The sequence below is a fragment of the Leishmania braziliensis genome, chromosome 36 (genome assembly GCF_000002845.2).
Source record: "Leishmania braziliensis MHOM/BR/75/M2904 complete genome, chromosome 36".
In the NCBI taxonomy this organism is placed as follows: Eukaryota; Euglenozoa; class Kinetoplastea; order Trypanosomatida; family Trypanosomatidae; genus Leishmania; species Leishmania braziliensis.
Window position 1 is genome coordinate 2,590,279 of NC_009327.2, and position 19,575 is coordinate 2,609,853.

The 19,575-nt window shown below is 56.9% G+C and overlaps 6 protein-coding genes across 6 annotated transcripts; all 6 read right to left on the reverse strand.

The window, feature by feature from the left end:
• Positions 1 to 600: 600 nt before the first annotated feature.
• LBRM_35_7060 (conserved hypothetical protein) lies at positions 601 to 2,046 on the reverse strand (the record flags this gene model as incomplete). The annotated part of the gene is made up of 1 exon (XM_001569268.1): positions 601 to 2,046. One exon carries the CDS (start codon positions 2,044 to 2,046, stop codon positions 601 to 603), a length of 1,446 nt encoding a protein of 481 aa, XP_001569318.1.
• Positions 2,047 to 3,857: 1,811 nt separating this feature from the next.
• LBRM_35_7070 (putative replication factor C, subunit 5) lies at positions 3,858 to 4,913 on the reverse strand (the record flags this gene model as incomplete). Its single annotated transcript, XM_001569269.1, has 1 exon — positions 3,858 to 4,913. One exon carries the CDS (start codon positions 4,911 to 4,913, stop codon positions 3,858 to 3,860), a length of 1,056 nt encoding a protein of 351 aa, XP_001569319.1.
• Positions 4,914 to 6,717: 1,804 nt separating this feature from the next.
• Positions 6,718 to 10,794, reverse strand: LBRM_35_7080 (conserved hypothetical protein; the record flags this gene model as incomplete). Its single annotated transcript, XM_001569270.2, has 1 exon — positions 6,718 to 10,794. One exon carries the CDS (start codon positions 10,792 to 10,794, stop codon positions 6,718 to 6,720), a length of 4,077 nt encoding a protein of 1,358 aa, XP_001569320.2.
• Positions 10,795 to 11,429: 635 nt separating this feature from the next.
• On the reverse strand, positions 11,430 to 12,251 carry LBRM_35_7090 (conserved hypothetical protein; the record flags this gene model as incomplete). Its single annotated transcript, XM_001569271.1, has 1 exon — positions 11,430 to 12,251. One exon carries the CDS (start codon positions 12,249 to 12,251, stop codon positions 11,430 to 11,432), a length of 822 nt encoding a protein of 273 aa, XP_001569321.1.
• Positions 12,252 to 14,876: 2,625 nt separating this feature from the next.
• LBRM_35_7100 (putative prolyl oligopeptidase) lies at positions 14,877 to 16,970 on the reverse strand (the record flags this gene model as incomplete). Its single annotated transcript, XM_001569272.2, has 1 exon — positions 14,877 to 16,970. One exon carries the CDS (start codon positions 16,968 to 16,970, stop codon positions 14,877 to 14,879), a length of 2,094 nt encoding a protein of 697 aa, XP_001569322.2.
• Positions 16,971 to 18,136: 1,166 nt separating this feature from the next.
• Positions 18,137 to 18,913, reverse strand: LBRM_35_7110 (conserved hypothetical protein; the record flags this gene model as incomplete). The annotated part of the gene is made up of 1 exon (XM_001569273.1): positions 18,137 to 18,913. One exon carries the CDS (start codon positions 18,911 to 18,913, stop codon positions 18,137 to 18,139), a length of 777 nt encoding a protein of 258 aa, XP_001569323.1.
• Between the last annotated feature and the right edge of the window lie 662 nt (positions 18,914 to 19,575).

Sequence of the window (19,575 nt, forward strand, 5' to 3'; positions counted from 1 at the left end):
GACGGGGGGGGGGTTGAAGGAACTGAGTGATGTACGTCGTTTCATGCGTTTACTGGCCCCTGCCGCCGCGTTGCAGAAGATGTCCAAAGAGGCGGAGAGAAGGGGTCACAGGATTGCAGAGGAAAAGGTGTTGAGGTTGCATGAGGTGTTACATCGTGAGCGCCACCACACCTGCCCAAACTGGTGGCGTGTGGGCAGAAGGGGTCACGTAGCATGGCATGGCAAAAACTCTGCGCTGGGGAGACATGATGAGGGGTGAAGAGAGAAGGAATGACAACGGAAAGCGCTACCCGTGTTCAAGTTCCGCGTTTACACCCTCAGTCTGCAATGGGAGTGTCGTTGGTTGGTAATGGGGGAAGGAGGAGGGGAGGGGGGAGAAGGCTGCACCAAGTGTTCGTAATACGACAGCTTTTAACTTCTTGCCTGCGTGTGAGACACACAGGGTGTTATTATGTCGCCATGCAAGTACAGCAGATGAGTTGTGAGATGCTCCCCATTCATGGCGCCTACTTACTCCCCCTCCTCCTCCCCATGCACAGCGAGGTGACAAACGCGCTAAAGAACAAAGAGACAACAGCAGAAGAATACCACTCCACGTCGTCAAGCGGGAATTAGGTCAAATAAGCTCAGGGATAGTTCACGAGCCAGTTGCTGGGCAGTACTTACTGGAATCCAGCAGTGGTAAGAGCGATGCCGCTGCGAAACGACAGGGGTGAGTAAACCCCAAGCGAGGAAGCCCTGCACGTGTTGCAGCGCCACGTCTGCTGTTGAAAACTCGAGCGGGTCAATGTGCGGCGTACACATTTGCAGCATCGCATCGTATAAAAAACCAAGCCGGCGCACCGTCAGGATGTGGGCAGAGGCGGAGAGAATGGCGGCCTTGTGCGATTGGCCATTCGCCTCAGACATCGGCGCCTTGCTCTCACCATTCCCCATGCGACCAAACACCTGATGCTGCTTGCGCTTCGGCACCGCCCCACCGTAGAAGGCGGCAAAGGCGAGGAGCACTGCTGAGTAGCCCAGGCGCTTGAGAGCCATCACGAGTGGGTTCTGCACAGACGCCGCGGCGCCATCACCACCGCCCACGGCGCTAGATCCAGCCATCGCTGACGAAGTGCCACCACCACTATCGATCCGGTACTGGCCCCAGGCTGCGGCGAAATGACGTGCATTCAGCTTCTTTGCTGCGTTCGTGGCGGTGGACACAGATGCCGCCGCCTCTCCAGCTTTCCTCGGCACTGCGGATGGGGCGGCAACCACTTCCAGCAACAGCGGGGGGAGGATCTGATACACGCGTTGAATGAGCAGACGAACGTCGCGGCTCACAACGGAAGAACACATCGGTTGGTGCGTGGCGTAGTAGGCAAACGCATCCAAGACGACACGATTCACTTCCTCGGCGTTCAGTGTGATCGTCAAAGAGGCGTCAGCCACAAGTTCCGAGTCTTCCTCTTCCGATTCAGGATCAGACAAGAGCCTCTGGTCTTTTTCAAACTGACGCCGCAGCCACTGCACGATGCTTTGCGGCTCCGGGTGAGCAATGAAGTGGTATCGGAAGCAGTTGGACAGACGCAACGGTAGTTCCGATATCGTCCACAAAATAACGGTGCATCTCTGCTTGACAGGCATGCTCAAGTAGTGCGAGAGCCACAAATTCATCTCTTCCAGACTGCACTCCAACATGTCGGCGTCGTCAACGACAAGGTGCAGCTCCGACTGTTCTGGGTGAGCCTCTACCCACTCGACAAGCGATGCACCAAACTCCAGCGGGGTACACTCGTAGCTGAGGCGCCGCCGTCGCGCACTGGGAAGCAGGCGATGTGTTAAGTACCGAAGAAGCCCATGCGACGTACTGCGAGCGCTCACATACTCCACAGAGACGGCTGCTGCGTCGTCGCCACCGCCAGTGCGCAGGGCCTGTCGCTCACGGGCCACCAGGTACTCAAGCACGAGCGTCGTCTTGCCGCTGCTTGGCGGGCCGACAACACACACATACCCAGAGCCAAAGAGTACTGTGGCGTCCAGCTCGTCACGAAGACACTCCATAGCGGACCATACAATTCCACATAGATGCTAGAGAAGGTAACCGAGTGAACTACGTATGGTATTGAGTGACTGACTTCGCGGAGTTGGCATTCTAGCGCGTGTTCTGGCTGGCTGACTTAGAGGGACTCAATGGCAAACTCACCTCAGCTTATGCGATTCTTGGTCTGTTTTAGTTGCTAGGGTCTCGACACTGTCACGGCACAAGAGCCGCCTTTCTATATGCGTGCGGATGGGTTTGCTCGCTTTTTTTTCTGCTCTCGTCTAGCCAAGAGCATGCTCAGAGAGAGAGAGAGAGAGATGATACGGCGAAAGATGAGGGGAAGAGAGGGGACGCGGTGATGTTATTCAATATGAAGCACGTGTGCATGCTAAGAGGTGAGAGACGAGAGCACGCTGCTTCTCGGCGATATCGGTGCACCTATTCACATTGCTGACATGTGTGCCAACATAGGCGCACGCATCCGTATCAGGCCACACGGTCGCACCTTCGCTTTCAAGTACGGCAGCCGCGAAGATGACAGCTGCATGCGCACTACCTACTCTCTCTCTCTCTCGATATGGTGTCGGTATTCGGTCTTTTTTTTCCCTACACACTCGCTGCGCTGAGGAGAAGAGCACGTGTGTGTGTGAGTGGGTGGGTGTGACAACACAACGATATCACAATCCTTCTTAACTAGCACTTTGCAGCCTCCAAACAGTGTCGTGTAGCAGTCCAGAATAACACCGCGCGTGCCCGAAAAGCGCCTCCTACACACATGCACGCACGCACCGAGTGTCTCCTTGTCGTTCCCAACTTGTTCTTTCCACGTGTATGTGTAGGCAACTTTGCCTCGCAGCGACAACATTACGGCATGTCCTTGTACGCCTGTGTGTAGTTCCATCTGTTTGTCTTAAAATGGCGTCGCTTGCTGAAGCGATTGCGAGCGTCACAGGCGGCCTGATGCGAGGGGTGAAAGCGCTTGTCGCGCATGAAGCGATGACGGTACTTGTGACCGCAAAACCAGTGCGCCACAAAGCTCACGTTCGTCGGCTGTAAGAGCATCATGTTCGGCATCGTGGGGCGAAACAGCATACAACTCGGCGCCGTGACGCGGAAGAGCATCATGACCGTCGTGGGAAGAAAAGAGAGGAAGAGCACTACAGTGACTCTCGCACCTTTCGTTTCCTCCTTAAGGGGCAAACTTTTATAAAATTGGCGCTAGATGTGATCTGAGTGCAGAGAGATGCTATCCTGGCCTCTCTATAGCGCATCACCGGTGCAACGCACACGCGTACCGAAGAGGAGGGCGGGCGAGGGAAGAAATGGGGGACGAGCGCAAAGGCGAAGATGAGAGAAGATGAGCAGTGCTCATCAAGCGCAGCACGCGAAAGTGAGGTAATAGAGAAAGGCAGTCTCAAACAATGGCAAACAACACCGAAACCCAAATAAAGAGGCTGCCGGCTTATCTGTGAGCAAGGGAGAGAGGTGCTGTGCTATACAGCAGCACCAGGGCCTTCTACACCACGAGCTCTTCTCTACGGGGGCGTGATCGCGTATCAGCGAGCGCATTCGCTTCTTGTGTTCCTTTTTCCCTCTGCTGTTGCTGTTCGCTTATCTCCCTGGGAGTGCTTCCCAACGCGACACCTTCTCTATGCCCATCTTGCAGCCCAACATCACCTTAGCTGAGTACCAAAACGAAAAGTAGGCGAGCGTGTTGTCCTCATCTTTTCCACTTTGGCATATTCTTCGAGGAGTTCGGTGCATAACACGGTACCAGCGTCGTCTCCATAACTAAGAGCACCGCCCCACCCACTGGCAAGCCGAGGGTCCGCTAATGTTGTTTGATGAGCTTCATGACACCTGCCACAAATGCCTCGAGATGCAGAATTGGCTTCGTCCCGAGCTTCATGTTGTGGTCGTACTTGGCGGCGAGTTCAATCAGTGGGCGCTGAAGGGTCGGCGGCACAGCCGTCAGCAAGCTATCCACCAGTGTCTTCAGGATGGTCTCACCAGAGATGCACTGGGCGAGGAGATCGTAGAACTTAAGGCGCACCTCGTGCAGCCTCTTCGGTGTCTGCTCCGCCACAATGTCGTGCGAGATTTCGTCCAGAAACAACTTCCAGTCCGCCTGTGGTATTGTGGCACCGTTGCCGCTCCAATCCACCCTCGTCATCGCGGACGCCTCCAGCATTAAGAGCCCGCGGCGCAGGTTGCCATCAGAGCGCAGCGCGAGTGCGTGCAAGAACGCCTCCGACGGAAGCGGTCGGCCCTCTCCCTCGCACACGCGCTGCACGGCCAGCTTCAGATTTTCCTTTGAGTGCAAGGCAACGCGAATTCCGAGGCAACGAGACCGCAGTGGCGAGATAAGGCGCGAGGTTGAGTTGCAGAGGAGGAAGAGGCGGCAGGTGCTCATGTACTTTTCCATTGTCCGGCGAAGCGCATGCTGGGCACTGCGGCTCATCTTATCCACTTCGTTAAGCACCACCACTTTGTATGGCACGCTCTTTCCGCTGTTGACCGTGGTGTGCAGCGGTACCGTCTGCGCGATCTCACGGATCATCTGCATAACAATGGAGCGATCGTAGTAGCCGGCGTCGGATGGGTTAATATCGATGTGATGGGGTGAGCTGAGAGTGGCGATGTCCACGACCTTGCTGTCAGACACCTGCACGCTCTTGTGCTCCAGACGTACCGAGTAAACACTGGGGCCGTAGATTTCATGTAGCATGGCCATGGCGCGTGTCTTCTTACCGCTGCCCGACGGGCCGTAGAACAAGAGATGCGGAAGATCCTGCGCCTTGGAAAGGCGGGTTAGCACCTCCCTCAACTCTGGGTATAGTTCGACATCCTTGAGAGTCTTTGGTCGATACCGGTCCACCCACAGCATGGCTGATGCAGCCCCAACCCTCACGAGCGCAGACGAGTCAAGAGAGGGGGATGGGAGACTCACCAGTGCAAGCCGCGGAAGCTCAACAACAACAACAAAAGAGCTCTGAAAGACGGCAACGCACTGCCTGCTCGATGTGCACCTCCTAGGCGAGGGTTCTGCCAGGATCTATTGAACGTTTCTCTCTCTCTGCGTGAGCCAGTAAACAGTAGTAGCAGCAACCAGAAGTAGACGGTGCGCTCAGTGTACACTGCACCTCACAGCAACTCCGCAGGATGTCTCACACGCCGCCAGGGCTAGGAAGAGAGAGAGAGAGAGGAAGAAAGCCGAGAGGGAGGAAGAGAACGAGAGAGAAAGATGCGCTAATACCGTCTTGCATGAGGCAAATACCCGCAAGCATACAGAGTCAATGAATGGCCCTTTTTCGGCAAAAGGATGGGGAACTTGCTGCACCGTTCTCTCTCTTATAGAGAGAAGTTTTCCACCCCCTTATCGAACTGAAAGAGAGAGACCGCCAACGGGCCCTTATGTTCTTCGTTTTCCTCCCTCTTGCAGCTCGTGGCGCACGAATGAGACACATTGAACGCCAAACATATGAGAGAAAGAGAAGACAAGAGGAGAGTGCTATCACGCGTGGGTGGGTGGTGGGTGGCGCCGATGCGGTCACCATCGTCACAGAAAACGCGTAATCACCGCCGTACAACTGAGCTTACCAGGCAGAACTACCCAAAAGCATCCAAATACGAGCGAAGGAGAAGCTCAGGCACCCGCATCGGCAGAGGCATGGCGCGCTGGAGTGGGAGTAACAAGAGCAGACAAAGAGGAGAAGAGCTTCCTTTAACGCCAGGCCGCACATCGGGTACGCCACCACAATTCACCTGAAAGCACAGGCACAGACGGCGATATGCAAGGAGAAGACCGACTTTGTAGGGACGGAAGATGACTCAGCGATAGGCAAACCCCTTCTAGCTCGCATGTGGCTGGCAACAGATCATCGCTTCCGTACAGTGCCGCGCCGAGCTGCGTGTTGGACGCCAAGCACCACCCTTGGCCGCTGTCACAAGAAGTGGGCGAGAGAGTGCAAGCCAGAAACGATGCCCGTCGCTTTCACCGCAGAACCATCGGTTTACAGCATTTATGTCCCTCCTCTGCCCTGTTGAGCTCGTCAGCACGTCTGCTATTTTCTTTGCTTGTGGGCGTTCGCTTGAGTAATATTGGCATTGAAACAGACATACCCACCCCACATGCGCGACGGCCCAGCGCTCCTCCTGATACGCGACGGACATCCCGACCAGTTATAAAACCTACTGTACATGAAAAGAACAGCAACAGAACAAAGGGCAGCAAAGCCAAAGTGCCTGGATTGACGGTGTCAGGGAAAGGGGCGAGGTGGGGAGCTTGTCAAGTGACCACTACGGGGCTGAACACTGTCTAAGGTAGAGAGACACGCATGTCGGACGAACAACACAAAAGCCAAAAAGGCCCGTAGAAGGGGAGAGAAGGCCAAGAAATAAGAGCAACGCAAACTCTGTGGGTGCGTGCATGACATTCTCTGCGTGTGCATGGCTCCGTGAGCAGGCAAAGCGAAGGACAGGGGAAAGGCGAGTGGAAACAACACGTGTAACACAGTAAAACAACAAAAAGTTGGCATGTACGCTGAAGGCAACAGCGACGCTTTGCCTCTCATCCTTCTTTCCTTGCTGTTCTTTTCATCGCGCCTCACTACACCCAGCAGCAGCAATGGTTGGAAAGAGGTGATGCGGGAGTGCGCCCCAATACGCGCACCAACAGCGGTGGCGATCCGCTACTTGCGCTTGAAGAACTGCCGGCGGCGGAAGAGGTCCGCATGGTTCAACATTTTGCGACCAATTGGCGAGGCGCAGACATCCTCAAAGGAGCACGTCGCTGCAGTGCCGAAGAGAAGCCGTAAGTTCATCCTGCAGCACGGGTCTAGTTGGGCCATCCGGCGCTCACTTGTCGCTTTGAGGTGGCACAGCGAGTCCATCTCCTCCAAGGAGATGCGGCCCTCAGCGTTGGGGGCGGAGAGGATGCGAAAAGCCTTTTGGACGCCACGGATCGGCTGCGGATCGGCACACAAGAAGCCAAGCAGTGTGTATGGCTGAAGGATGTGGTTGGTGGCGTCGTGGAACGTGCACCACAAAATGTGCGTGTAGGCCTCCACCAGTGCGTCATCAAGGTAGCGGTCGAAGAAGAACGACATGTCGAAGAACTGCTCCTTGCTGAGCCCGCAAACCCCAAGGTTGGCGCGCGTGTCCAGTAGATCCTGCAGTGAAATATCGCGAATCTCGTTCTGCGCGGTGGCGGCTGCTGGCGTCGTTGCCGCAGTGGGCGGTCTAACCCAGAAGAGTAGGTGCACAACCACATCACGCCAGTCCACAAAGCCGGTGCACTGCGGGTCGAAGGTGCTAAACAGCTCCTCTCGGGTTTTGACCATGTGCGCGGCATCCAGACCGACGGCCGCGGCTTCGGCGTAATCACTGCCCTCCACCAAAAGCAGAAAGTCGAATCGGCTCAGCTGGTAATCAGGCGCAACGCAACGTAACTGCTGGACGAGCTCGAGCAGTCGCGCCGCCGTCAGCCCTGGGTGCAGCGTGAGCTGCGGCTCTCTCAGCTGCGCAAGAAGCGGTACATCAGTGAGGAAGCTGCAGCGCTCCTCACATGTGGAATTGATCTTCATTGGCATTCTCGACGCGCAGACCAGCGCTGCCGAAGCGCTGCCGGCGCTGGGTGAGGCACGCGGCAGCCTCTCCTGAAGCACAGCAAATGTGGTGCAGCCCAGATGCATGGCGGGGCTCTTCTTCTCTGACTCCACACATCCACGCAAAATGTACACGGCCGTGTTGGCGGCGGCGGCCTCCTGCTCCATCACTTTCAAAAGGCCTGCTTCCATTCGCGTGCGCATCTTCCTCGCGTGCGCTTCCGCCTCCTTAAGCAACATCCGCCCACAAGAGTGAATCGCCGCCACCCGGGAGGCGGCAGCAGCCCTTTCCGCCTCCATAAACCCGTAGCACTTGGCCGTGGCGATGGCCAGGATGACGGCGGGTGCGGCAAGGCTGTTGCTCGTGCTGCTGTTGCCGCCACTGCCTCCACCGCCGGCGCGCTTTGGCGCCTTTCCCTGAGCCTCCACAGCAGCCTTCAGTTTATCCGTGATGGACGAGAAGCCATTCAGCACGCCTTGAACCACCTCCGCGAGCTGATCCTCCGCAATCTTCTCACTCTGCTCCTCCACGGCTTTGTGCCCCTTCTTCGCTACTGCTGTCCGCTTCTCCTTGGCTGGCTTTCCGCCCGACGAAGACGACGGCGAAGCATCCGCTGCAACGCTGGTTGATTGCGTGGGCCGATCGGGGGTGTTCATTGACAGCAGCGGCATGTCCACCTCGCCGTCGTCGAACCTCAGAGGTTCCCCTGTGACAGCGCCAAGGAAGAAGGAGAATATGTGCATCGCAAAGACGTAGCGATCCACCTCAGCCTGTAAGAGGCGGGTAAACCCTTGGCACACAAGTGTCTGCCAGCTCCGCATGAAGCTTGTCGTGCTGGTCAAAGTGTCAAGCAGACCCCTTGCCTCGACATCGCGCAAGGCGATGCACCTGTGCAGTACTTCATTCAGCGCGTCCAGGGAAAGGTGTAGCTCAGCCTTGCACGCTGGTAGCACTCGCATAGACGCTGGCAGCGAGTCGAAGCTCCGCTGGAAGCGATGCAGGATGGCCTGCTTGTCATCCGGCCGCTCCCAGTATAATCCCATTTGGGACTCTACCCTCGTGTAGTAGCGGAGAAAGAGTAGCACCAGCTGTGTCGTCCTGCGCCAGGCGCCGGCGTAGTCAGCCTCGTAGAGCTCCGTGAAATTTGCCAGCGCCTTGAGGATAACGCTTGCTGCAGCAGCGCTCAGCTTCGTTGCCGATGAGCTAGATGTCTTCAACACGGTAGGCTGCAGGACCGGTGGGATTGGGGCGCCTTTCTCGGTGTAGAGCTCGATGAGCCGCAGCCGTTCCGCCTCACGGGCGACCTTCTGAGACGCCCATGTTGCCTCCAACTCGCTCAGCCGGGCAGCGGAAGCATCGCGCTCGTCGAGAAGCTGCTGGCTAATTCGAAAGTTGGAGATAATTTGATTCACCGCCTCCAGTGCCTCCTGTTGCACCTCGATGGCTGGGCCATCGCCCGCTAGCTCGTAGACACGGGCAAAGATAGACCCCTCTGACTGCTGCGCAAGCCATCGGCGTGTGGCGCTCCATCCCTCGATGTGGTGAAAGACAGCTTCATGCAGCTCCACCGACGACGCATCCGGGCGACCCAGCGGCACCATGTACGGAAGCCGCTCCTGGGGCGGCGGATTGTACGTGAGGTGGTACCTGTCTCCGGTCTCGCAGTCCGTGCGCAGTCCTGCGAAGCGGTGGAAAACCTCCTCCGGGGCACAGCTAATGTGCAGTATCCCGGAGATCACCGTAGGAAGAGAGGCTAGCTCCTGCTGAGCCTGCGCCACAAAGGTGCGCTCCGCTTCCTGGGCGGACTGTGTGTCCTCTACCTCCGGCAGCACTGCAGGAGGAAGGGTGGCAAGGTCGACCTTCTTGAGGGGCCGCGCCTTGGGCTCCTGCTTTGCGGGTGTATCGCATTCCGTAGAAAGATGGTCGGGTAGGCACAAAAGGGGGGGCAAATTCTCAGCCGCTGCCTCCGCGTTGGTCGCACCATCGTCGACGTCAGCAGTCGTTGACAGTCCCCATCGCTGCGCAACCTTGAGATGCGGGTGTACTGGTTGGCTGCTGAGACGCTGCGCCAGTGCCTTGTACCCATCAACGGAGCGGACGACACCCTCGAGCAGAATGGCGTCATACGACAAACCCTCACGTGCGTTTCGTAACTCCGTCAACTGCAGGCACAGCATCTCCGTCATGAATTGCACGTCCACGGTGCCACCACCCAAAAGTACTTGGCGCAGGCAGCGCCCGAGAGGGGCCCAGTCACCAGCGCCTTCTCCCTCTTCCTTCACCGCCTCATCAGAGGCGGCTTGCAGGGCGCGCTGCACCAGTGTCTCATCGGAGATGCACAGGAAGCGATATTTTGACTTCAAAAAGCTGGCCAAGATACTCTTGCCGCTGTACTTGGGGCCATCTAGTACCAAGATGGGCACCGAACACAGCCGCAGCACCTGCGCCAGCGGTGGAGTGGTTCGGTGCTGCCTGTAGCAGAACTCTAACAGGGCGAGAAATGCTGGGCTAGACTGGGCGTACGGGCTGCCGTGGAAGATTTGATCAAACGCCTCTCGCACGACTGCGGCAGTGGTGTCGTCGACGCTGGTCCGCCGCCACAGCGTCGCATTTACCAAAAATGCCGTCAGCAGCTTTGCGCCTGCGCTGTCGACGTGGCTCGCCTCTATTTCACTCAAGCACTCCGCAGTGCGTTTCATCACGTCTTCCAATGTTGTGCTCACTGCTGCGTTGCGGTCGCCGAGCAGCTGAGCGGTGTACCGCGAATTCAAGTCCTCCCACCGTGACTGATCGCTCGCCTCCACGCTGCGCTGCGCCTCCACCTCTCGCTGATGAATACTCTCAAGAAAGGCCGCGTCGCGCAATACTTTGTGCTTCTTAGCAGACTCAATATCGAGCTGGCGGGTGATGGTCCTCTCGCAGACCTTCGACCAGCATGCTGCAGTGTTTCGAAGCGTGAGCATCAAGCTCTCCTCTGCTATGGAACGGCGGGTGAGGTGAAAGCGAGCATCACTCAGAAAGCAACCTCTGAATTGTGCGATGCGCGTCTTGAGGAGGTCATCTTGGTACTCGTTGCGCAGCTGGCGACAGCGCTCACGACTGTCACGCTCCTCCTTGCGTGCCCGTGCAACAGAGGTTCGGTAGTCGTCTTTGATGTCCATGTGTCGAGTGCGATCCACCTGGTAAGTACGTGCGCGTATGCAGGCGTGCGTGGGGCTTCGAACAGAGAAAGGTGCACAGAGATACACGAACGCAGGGTCGTTTGGCGGTCGGAAAGGACGGGGCGGAGTTAGATGATATGACACGTGGAAAGAGCGTTTGAAGAGAGGGAGGGGTGCATGTATGGAGGAAGAATGAAGAGCGAGACTACGAACAAGGTGAGAGCGTCCACAACGGGGCCACACGCTTGTTGAGCCATTCACCCTATTGGTGTGCGCGCGCGTGTTCGGGTCGTGCGTAGCCAGCGAAACAGAGACGGCCTCTACTTGGCTTCGTCCCTTTTCCTTCTTGCGCTCTCGTCTCTCCGTACACCTACACAGATGTGCACACACACGTCAGTCTAGGGACAATACGCACGTTAACAAATGTACAGTAAAAACGCATACTTATCCGCCCGCATGCATGCAAAGCCGTCACGCTGCGTGTGACCTTCACGCACACTCTCGACTGCTCCCCTCTCGCATTCTTCTGAGAGAGAGGGGGTAGGGGAGAAAGAGAGGCAGGAAATCAGTAGCGGGACGCCGACAATCTGCGTCATAATCTGAAGAAGAAGCGGCCCCCTGCCCGGGCAGCTAGCTCAGAGGTTGCGGCTCCACGGCTGGGCACCCTTGGGGGCAGGCTTCGTAATGTTAATGCGTCGCATCGCTAGATTGTATTCATTGTACGTCTTAAAGAAATTGAGAATAGGGTGGCGCACCTGCCGCCACTGAAGACGACCCTGTCTCCACAGCCGCCAGTCCACCGTCAAACGTTTGCATGACGGGTGAAACAGGTACGCGAAGAGCACTGGCGTGACGTAGCGGCAGGTGTCCGAGATGAAGGCCCAGGCCCAGTTCTCACCGGTGAAGATGGCTTCCGGCTTCATGATTTTCTGCTCTACTACAAAGTAGGCCGTGCCCTTGTGGTGTGGGTCATCCACGAACTGATTACGTGTCGAACCCACCACCTCCAGGGCGTGCTGAATTTCCTGAACGTCATCGATTTGCGACTCCAAAATACGTCTCACTCGCGCGTTGTACACGCGCTTCTGCACACCGTACATGACGCGCTCAGAGTAGCGCTGCCGCTTGTAGTATTTAGGAAAGACCATTGTCCGAGTGCAGCGGTAAAACCCATAGAGATGAACCAGCGCAATGGGGTAACTGGCGTAGGGGAGCAGCATGGAGTACACGAAAGCGCGGATGGGTGGTATCACCATGCCGAAGTCAATATAGCCAAGGCGATCGCGGGTGCGGCTGCACGTGTGAAGCGGCTCCTCCCAGAGGTCGGTCAGGAAGAGCCCTTGAAGCGTCCAAGTGGTATTCGCAGATGCCTGTCGCGTCCACGCCGGGCCACCCGTCCGCTCCGGAAAGTGTGCGGCCAACGACTGTGAGGGAGAAGTCAAGGGATTGGACGACATGACTGCGGTACCACTCCGTCTCTCTCTCTCTCTCTGTGTGTGTCTGTGTGTGTGTGCTGGGGGAGTTTTCGGTGCGAGTATGGGTCGATGCACGCGAAAAGCACACCCACGAAGAAAAGAGCCGGATTCTGAGTAAATGAGCACCAAAAAGAGGACACAAACGCTGCTGTCTGCGGAGAAAATCGATTCCCTTTGTTTGTCAGCTAGTCGACATCATCACACCATACGTGACGTGAGAGACCGCTTCTTCAGCCCAGACCCACCATCATGCATCCGCGATAGAAACGCGTGGAGAGAGGTGTAGCCAGAGGGAGGGAGGGGTGAGACTCGGGGTCGCAAGGTAGTCACATCCATGAGACACATGGGCCTCGGCGAGCGGAGTAAAACAGCTGACGGGGATAGCTGTTGCCGCTCATCTTGCACTGCCTTGGTTCCTCTCTGCACATCACCAACAGCTCCATCATATGTTTCAGCTCACCGGAGTGTAAGACACAGATGCACGTACCCACACAAACGCTAGCTCGCCTACATAAGTCACTGCATTTGCCAACGTCCATGCACGCCAGGAGAACAGCTGTTTGGAGTATAAAGCCCAGCGCCGAAAGACACACTTGAGTAGCGTTGTCCCTCGCAAACCCGTCCATTCTCCGCGATGCAGCACCACCTCAAACGCCACTCTAGCCCCAGGGCCTGTCAGCAGGCACATCGCGCAGGGCCAAGCGGCCGACGGACACGCGCGGTACAGCAGTGCCGCCTCGGTGACCTGAGCACCGTCTCTCCCTCATGCCCCGCCCACCCCCCGCTCCGCAGGCCGCCTCACTCCCGCTCCCATTTGCGCCGGCCACCAGCTGCCCCAGCCCCCGGGGTGGCACGCAGAGTCCCCACACCGCTAGTCAGCCGGCGCCGGGGGCGAGATGCCGCCCAGCAGCGGGGACACTTTTGCCCATCATATGGATGGCACACACGTGCTCGCTGTCGTAGGCCGCTCCGGCGCAACGCCATCCACGACCCGACCGCCGGAATCAGCAGCGGTAAAGCGCTCCAACCCTCCTCATGCCGCAGGCACCCGACCCTGTCAACGTCGGAACTGCTTCGGCACTGGCAGCGATGATGGGGGCTGCTTGGCGTCCTCACACAGAGTGGGGGGAGGAGGACTGGGCCCTGGGTACCACGCACTGAGGTGCTCCCAGCTAGCAGAGTGAATTTGTGCAAGATGTGACAAACAGGAGAGCAGAGAGGCAAGAAAAAAATGCGCAACAGTGCGCAGCGAGAAGGGTTTCGCAAAGAAGAGAGCGGCGATGTGAGACACAACATGTAAGGTTAAGAGTAGCGGCATGCATATGAACGATGACAGGAGCAAAGAATGAAGGATGCCCTACAAGTACTCTACAGGGAGAGAAATGGCAGAGAGGGAGAGACAAATGGCGGGGGAAGAAGGAAGGGGGTACAAGAGACACCCCCTTCCCCCTCTCTTTCCCCAAAAGACAGAGGCAAACCATGCCGAGGGAAAGGCGTGGTGAAAGCCAAGAGAGAGGGCGCCGCTTCGACGAGCACGTAGGCCACCAACTCACAAGCACGCATCTCTGCACAGTGTTCGACACGAATGCTCTGCTCCGCTTTTCCCCTTTTCAACGGTGGTTTCGGCACTGATAATGCCAACAACCACACTGTGGTATCTGGGCGTAGTACCGACTCTGTGCGGAAGCCCAAGCAGCCCTCCCCACCCTTTCCCTCAGGTGCGACTGTGGACTCTCCGTGTCGGCGGAGAGGTCGAAGGCGGCGCTGTGCCAACCAGGCTTGCGGTCATGGTCATGTTTGTCCCTGCTCATTAAGAATCTCGGCAGCAACAGAACAGATGTGTTCCTTAGCAAATATCTGATGCTTGAAACGGGCCCCAAGATCCAATAGTGTGCAGGCGCTGGCAGTCACTGCTGGCATGGTGAACCAGATTCATACAAGTAACCCAGAGGTCAACAGAACACCCATTGATGGACGAAAAAAGTGCAAAGTGCCCCACTCCGATCAGCCTCACAGCGCCTGGGCGCGAAGCGTGCGGCGCCACTTCCCTCCAGCCGGGTGTGCTGATGAGGTACAGATGTTGGAAGCATGACGAGACCACTCCAAAAAGTACCAACGAGTCCTCTAGACTCCCATGTGAATAGTCACCGCACCATCCCATGGAATGCAGAGGCTTGAAGTGACTCGGGGTGAGAGATGGCATCCAGGCAAAGAGCAGGGCCTCAGACGGTACTGGCTTGCAGTTGGTCGACTTCCTGCTTAAGCTCGTCCGGCACGCACCTGCACCACCCCTTGTTACCTGCACAACAGATGGCACCGCTTTCCTTCTCGAACAAGGCTCTCAACGCCGCCCGTTGGGATCAAGGCGCCCCGTCTACCCAACTCCGCCTGGCGCCTATCGCGCAGCACGTATCCAAAGAGGGGGCGGGGAAAGACAGAGAGAGCCCGTTAGACGCATGGCCCCCCATTCAACGGCAGGACGGCACGTGCTAGACAACAAGGATTTAGCCGTGGTGCCGCAGAGATAGGTGCGTTGGGGTTATGGACGTATACTTGATGACTTCTCCGTGTTGAATCGACACGATGAAAAGGAAACAAACTTCCTTCTCAGTCGTGCCATGTCGCGCCAATGCTCTTCGCCATGAAGGCGTACATGTCAGAAGTCTCCTCGATGGTCTTGCTGATGGGCTTGCCAAAGCCGTGACCTGCAGCCACCTCCACACGCGCCAGGAAGGGACCACCCAACTCCGGGTTCGTGTGCTGCAGCGTGGCAACGTACTTCAGCGAATGCAGCGGCACCACACGATCATCGTGGTCGCTGGTCACCACGAGGATCGCCGGGTACTTGACGCCAGTGCGTACATTGTGGATGGGGCTAAACTTCTCCAACACTTTAAAGTCCTCCACCTTGTCTGGGTTGCCGTACTCTGGGATCCAAGCATGACCGATGGTGAATTTGTGAAACTTGAGCATGTCCAGGACGCCGACTTGGCACACGACGCACGAGAACGCCTCAGGGGCCTGGTTAGCGCAGGCAGCGACGAGGAGGCCACCATTGGAGGCGCCCATGATGGCCGTCGTGGCAGGGGAACCGATGCCATTGTCGTGGAGGTGTTTCGCGGCGCTGATGAAATCGCTGAAACAGTTTTGCTTCTTCGTGAGGCGCCCGAAGTCGTGCCACGACTGGCCGTACTCGCCGCCGCCGCGTATGTTCGGAATTGCGAGAACACCGCCGAGATTCTGCAGAAAGACGATGTATGACGCCTTAAAACTAGGGGTCAGCGAAATGCCGAAGCCACCGTAGCCGTACAACATCACTGGCGAGCTGGCAGACAGGGACCCCTTCTTGTACACGATAAACATCGGAATCTTTGTGCCATCCACGGATTCGTAAAAGCGCTGCTCAGTGGCGTAGTCGTCGACGTTGAGGTCGTCCACCGTGTCGTCTCTGTAGACAGTCAGTGAACCCTGCGGGTCGTTGATGTCCATCACATAGGAGCGACCGGGCAACATGAACGAGGAGATTTTGAAAGAGACGAAGTCCTTCTTGTAGCTGGCAAATAAGGAGGTGACAGTGCCAACCGGCAGGTCTATCTTCGTCATCTCCGCTACCTCGTGCAGCTTTCGGTAGTACAATACATCCTTGACGTCCTCAAGGTAGACCATGAGCAGCGTGTCCTTCACAAGCGCAGCCATGCTCAGCACCGACTGCTGCTGAGGAACGAGATCGACTTCCTCAGCAGTGTCAAACTCAAGGGAGATAATTTTTTTACGTGGGGCTTCCTTCGTGCTCGTCATGTAAAACGTCTTGCCCTCGTTGCCGAGGTAGCGGTACTCGCCGACGAACGTGTTCACCACCTTGTTGAACGCCAGCGGCCTCTGCAGGTCGCCGTAAGAGGCGGGCAGTTTCGCAATCCAAATAAGGTTGTGCGGCTCACATCCATCCATGGCGCTGATGACGAGGTACTCCTGGTCGTCTGTTACCTTGGACGCCAGGATCCACTGGGGGTGTTCGGGAACCTGCAGAATGACCACATCCTCCGACTGTGCAGTGCCTACCTTGTGGAAGCACACGTACTGATTCTGTGACAAGTCTGTCTCGGCACCCTTGTCGACCTCCTCACTCAGCTCGGGGTAGCGTTGGTAGAAGAAGCCCTCATTCCTCCACCACGAGATGTCGGAGAACTTTGACCAGTTCAGCTTGTCCGGAAGCCGCTCCCTCGTCTTCGCGTTGAGCACGTGAATGTACTGCCAGTCGCTGCCCTTGTCGCTCAGGCTGTAGGCAAACATCTCTTCGTTCTCACTCCACGCATGGGCCTTGAGCGCAGTGGTGCCGTCGGCGCTGAGTGTGTTTGGGTCGAGAAAGACAGATGGCTTGTCGTCCCTGAGTGATGTTGCTTGCATGATGACGCTTTGGTTTTGCAGGCCCGTGTTGTAATGGTAGTAGTACTTGCTGGCATGCAGGCTGGGGTTGCTTGTACGCGCGTAGTTAAGCATCGCCGTCACGCGCTCCGCTATCTTGGTTCGCGTCTCGTGAGAAGACTTCATGTAGGTCTCAAATGCATCGTTTTGTTGCCGCACAAACTCCTTCGTCTCGGCATTGGATGGCTCCTCGAGGTAGTTGTACGGCTCGTGGATTGTGCAGCCGTGCAGCTGGTAAGTCACAGCCGCACGGCGGGCGGTAGGGTAGAGGGACTTCATGCCGGAGCTCTGTTTGGTGTGGGTGAGATCGTGGGGCAGAATCGATAAAGAGGTCAGCAGCACGGCCAGCGAGAGAGGAGGAATAGCTATAAACAAAGGCTTTTCAAGAAGTTCGGAATGAAGGAAGCAAACAGAGCGATACCTTAGCAGCAGAGCCCCCGCGGGGGTGATCAGTGATCACCCATGCATGCGTATGTGTGTGTGTGTGTGTGGGTGTATCATTACCCCAGATATCGGCAAGAGGGGAAGAGAAAGGACGTTAGGGAGACGAAGCGAGATCGCGGAGAAGACCAGGTAAGAAGACTGTTGAAGCCATGCACAACGGTGTGACACTTGGAAGGCCATTCATGTACACTAAAACCGCTACAACACAACGAGAAGGTTCGACAGAGCCCCACCCATCAGGCGCGCTCTGGTGAAACATGACGTCGACACGGGTAGGGGCGGCACATGAAGCGCTACCCACACATGTCCGTACTGACATATATGGTGCCGGGTAGGACACTAAGCGCAGTCTGCGGGCAGCTACACCGCGCGACAGCAAGGAGGTACGCGGAGAGAAAGGAACAACAAGGGGAGAAAAACGAAAGCTCCTCCATGCGGACTCACCGTGTTGCCACCCGATCGCAGTGTGCGCTTGCTCCATGCTGGATTCGTAAAGATGCGTTACTACAAGGTGTGCCTACTAGAGAGAAAACAACAACAAAGCCCTAAGAGAGAAACCCAAGATCTCTGCTACATAGCGACAAGACGCGCGAGGTGTGGTGTGCAAACATGACCGAGGGACAGAGAATGAAAGCCGCGCTTTCAATAGCGACAGAGACACGCTTGGTTTGCAAGGAAATTCCCTCCGCTCCCCTCCCACACTCCATATGACTCCTCCTACGTTACCTGCCACAACAGTTGATGCCAGCGAAAACGGGGAGTGGTGCGAGCATCCAGTGTATGTGGAAGCGTAAAAGGCGCCGTGGCGGCGGCGGCGGCGAGGAAGTCAGGGAGCTATCTGGGCAACACAAAGTGCATCCACCCTGACGTGCCTGCAGAAACGACTGTTGGCTCTCTCTGCAACCGCAGGGCGCGCTCTTGCACATGGCGCATGCGCATTGCTCCAGAAGGAGGGAGGGGGATTGCACCACGAAACAAAGCCACGCAAAGCAGCGCTGCACTTAAACGCCGTTCTTGAGTTCCTCGGCGTCGTAGAGGGCGAGACTGTCGAGGTACTTGCGTAGCATCTCTGTCTCAATGTTGTCCTCCCAGGTCGTCTTGGTCAAGCGCGGAGGCGGGATGGTGGTGTAGTCGGCCTCACCGGACGCCTGCGTCTCCTTCTGACGGCCAACAGCGTTGTTAACGTACGTTCCCTGCACATCCACAGCAAAACCCTCCACGATAGAGCGGTCCACCATCACTTTCAGCACCAGCGTATAGCCGGCAAGCTCCTTGCTGTCCTTGACAACCTGCTCCGCTACCTTCTTCGCCTTCTCTATCAGGGCCCGGTCCTGCTCCTTACCAGGGGCGACGTGGATTTTGGCTGTTACACGCTTCATCTTGGCGTTGACGTAGGTCTCGTACACCTCAACCACATCCGGAAGCAAGTCTAGCATGCCGTTGCTCTGCATCCACTCCAGCGTGAAGATCGTCGGAGCAGAGAGTGACTTGAACTCCTTCACCTCACTCACCACCACGGTACGCTCCCAGAAGACTGGCAGCTTCGGGATGGAGGCGGCGATGGTCTGGAAGTCTTTCAAAATGGCGTCGAAGCTGTTCTTCGGCTCCACGGCCTTGTACAGGAACTTGGCGAAGGTGACAGAATCGCTGGGGATGATATTAACAGGGAAGTCCATGCGCTCAAAGTCGCTAGCGTAGAGCTTCTTCAGCTCCTCGGATGGGGTGTAGAAGCGTGCCACCTTGACAGACGGCACGCACACGGAGAGACGGCGGAGCATTTTCTTGTATCCTTCGTAACGGGAGAACCGGCAAGGCGAGCCCTTACAGCGACGTGACGGTGTGTGGTGGAAAGAGGAGGGGGACAGCGGTGAGCTCTGTGCTGGAGAAATTATCACGACACAAACGTGTGTGTGTGTGTGTGGGTGGGGGGGGGGTCTGATCTCCGCTTAAGGCGTACGAGGCGTTCAAGAAGGGAAGCGAAGTCAATGGAGGAGAGACGAGAAAAGAAGCGGAAGAAGGGAGAGGCAATGCAACGGAAAGCGGAATGGGGCGAGAGGCGGACAACTTAGCCACGCTGACAAGTTGGCGAATAGAAGCACTACCTGCTAAGGGAGGGGGACATATATGAAGCACGAGTTCTTGCAAGCAAAGGTCGTGAAAGTGAGACTTGTAGAGTGGCCGCTCGCGTCTCCATGGCAGATGCACGCCTCAGGTGCTCTTCTTCCCCCTCTCCTGCTCGTGAATGAAGCGTCAAATGCTGAGAAAAGGGGGTAACTCACGTCAGTAAAATCTCATCTTCTTTTCTGCTTACGGAGCAACAGAGCATCAACCCCTGCACCTTCACTACCACAACGCACAGCCCGACCGCAAGAGCGAATCAGTAGAGCTGTAGTCATCAGCTACCACACTGAATGGAGACGTGCATGCCATAATATGTGTC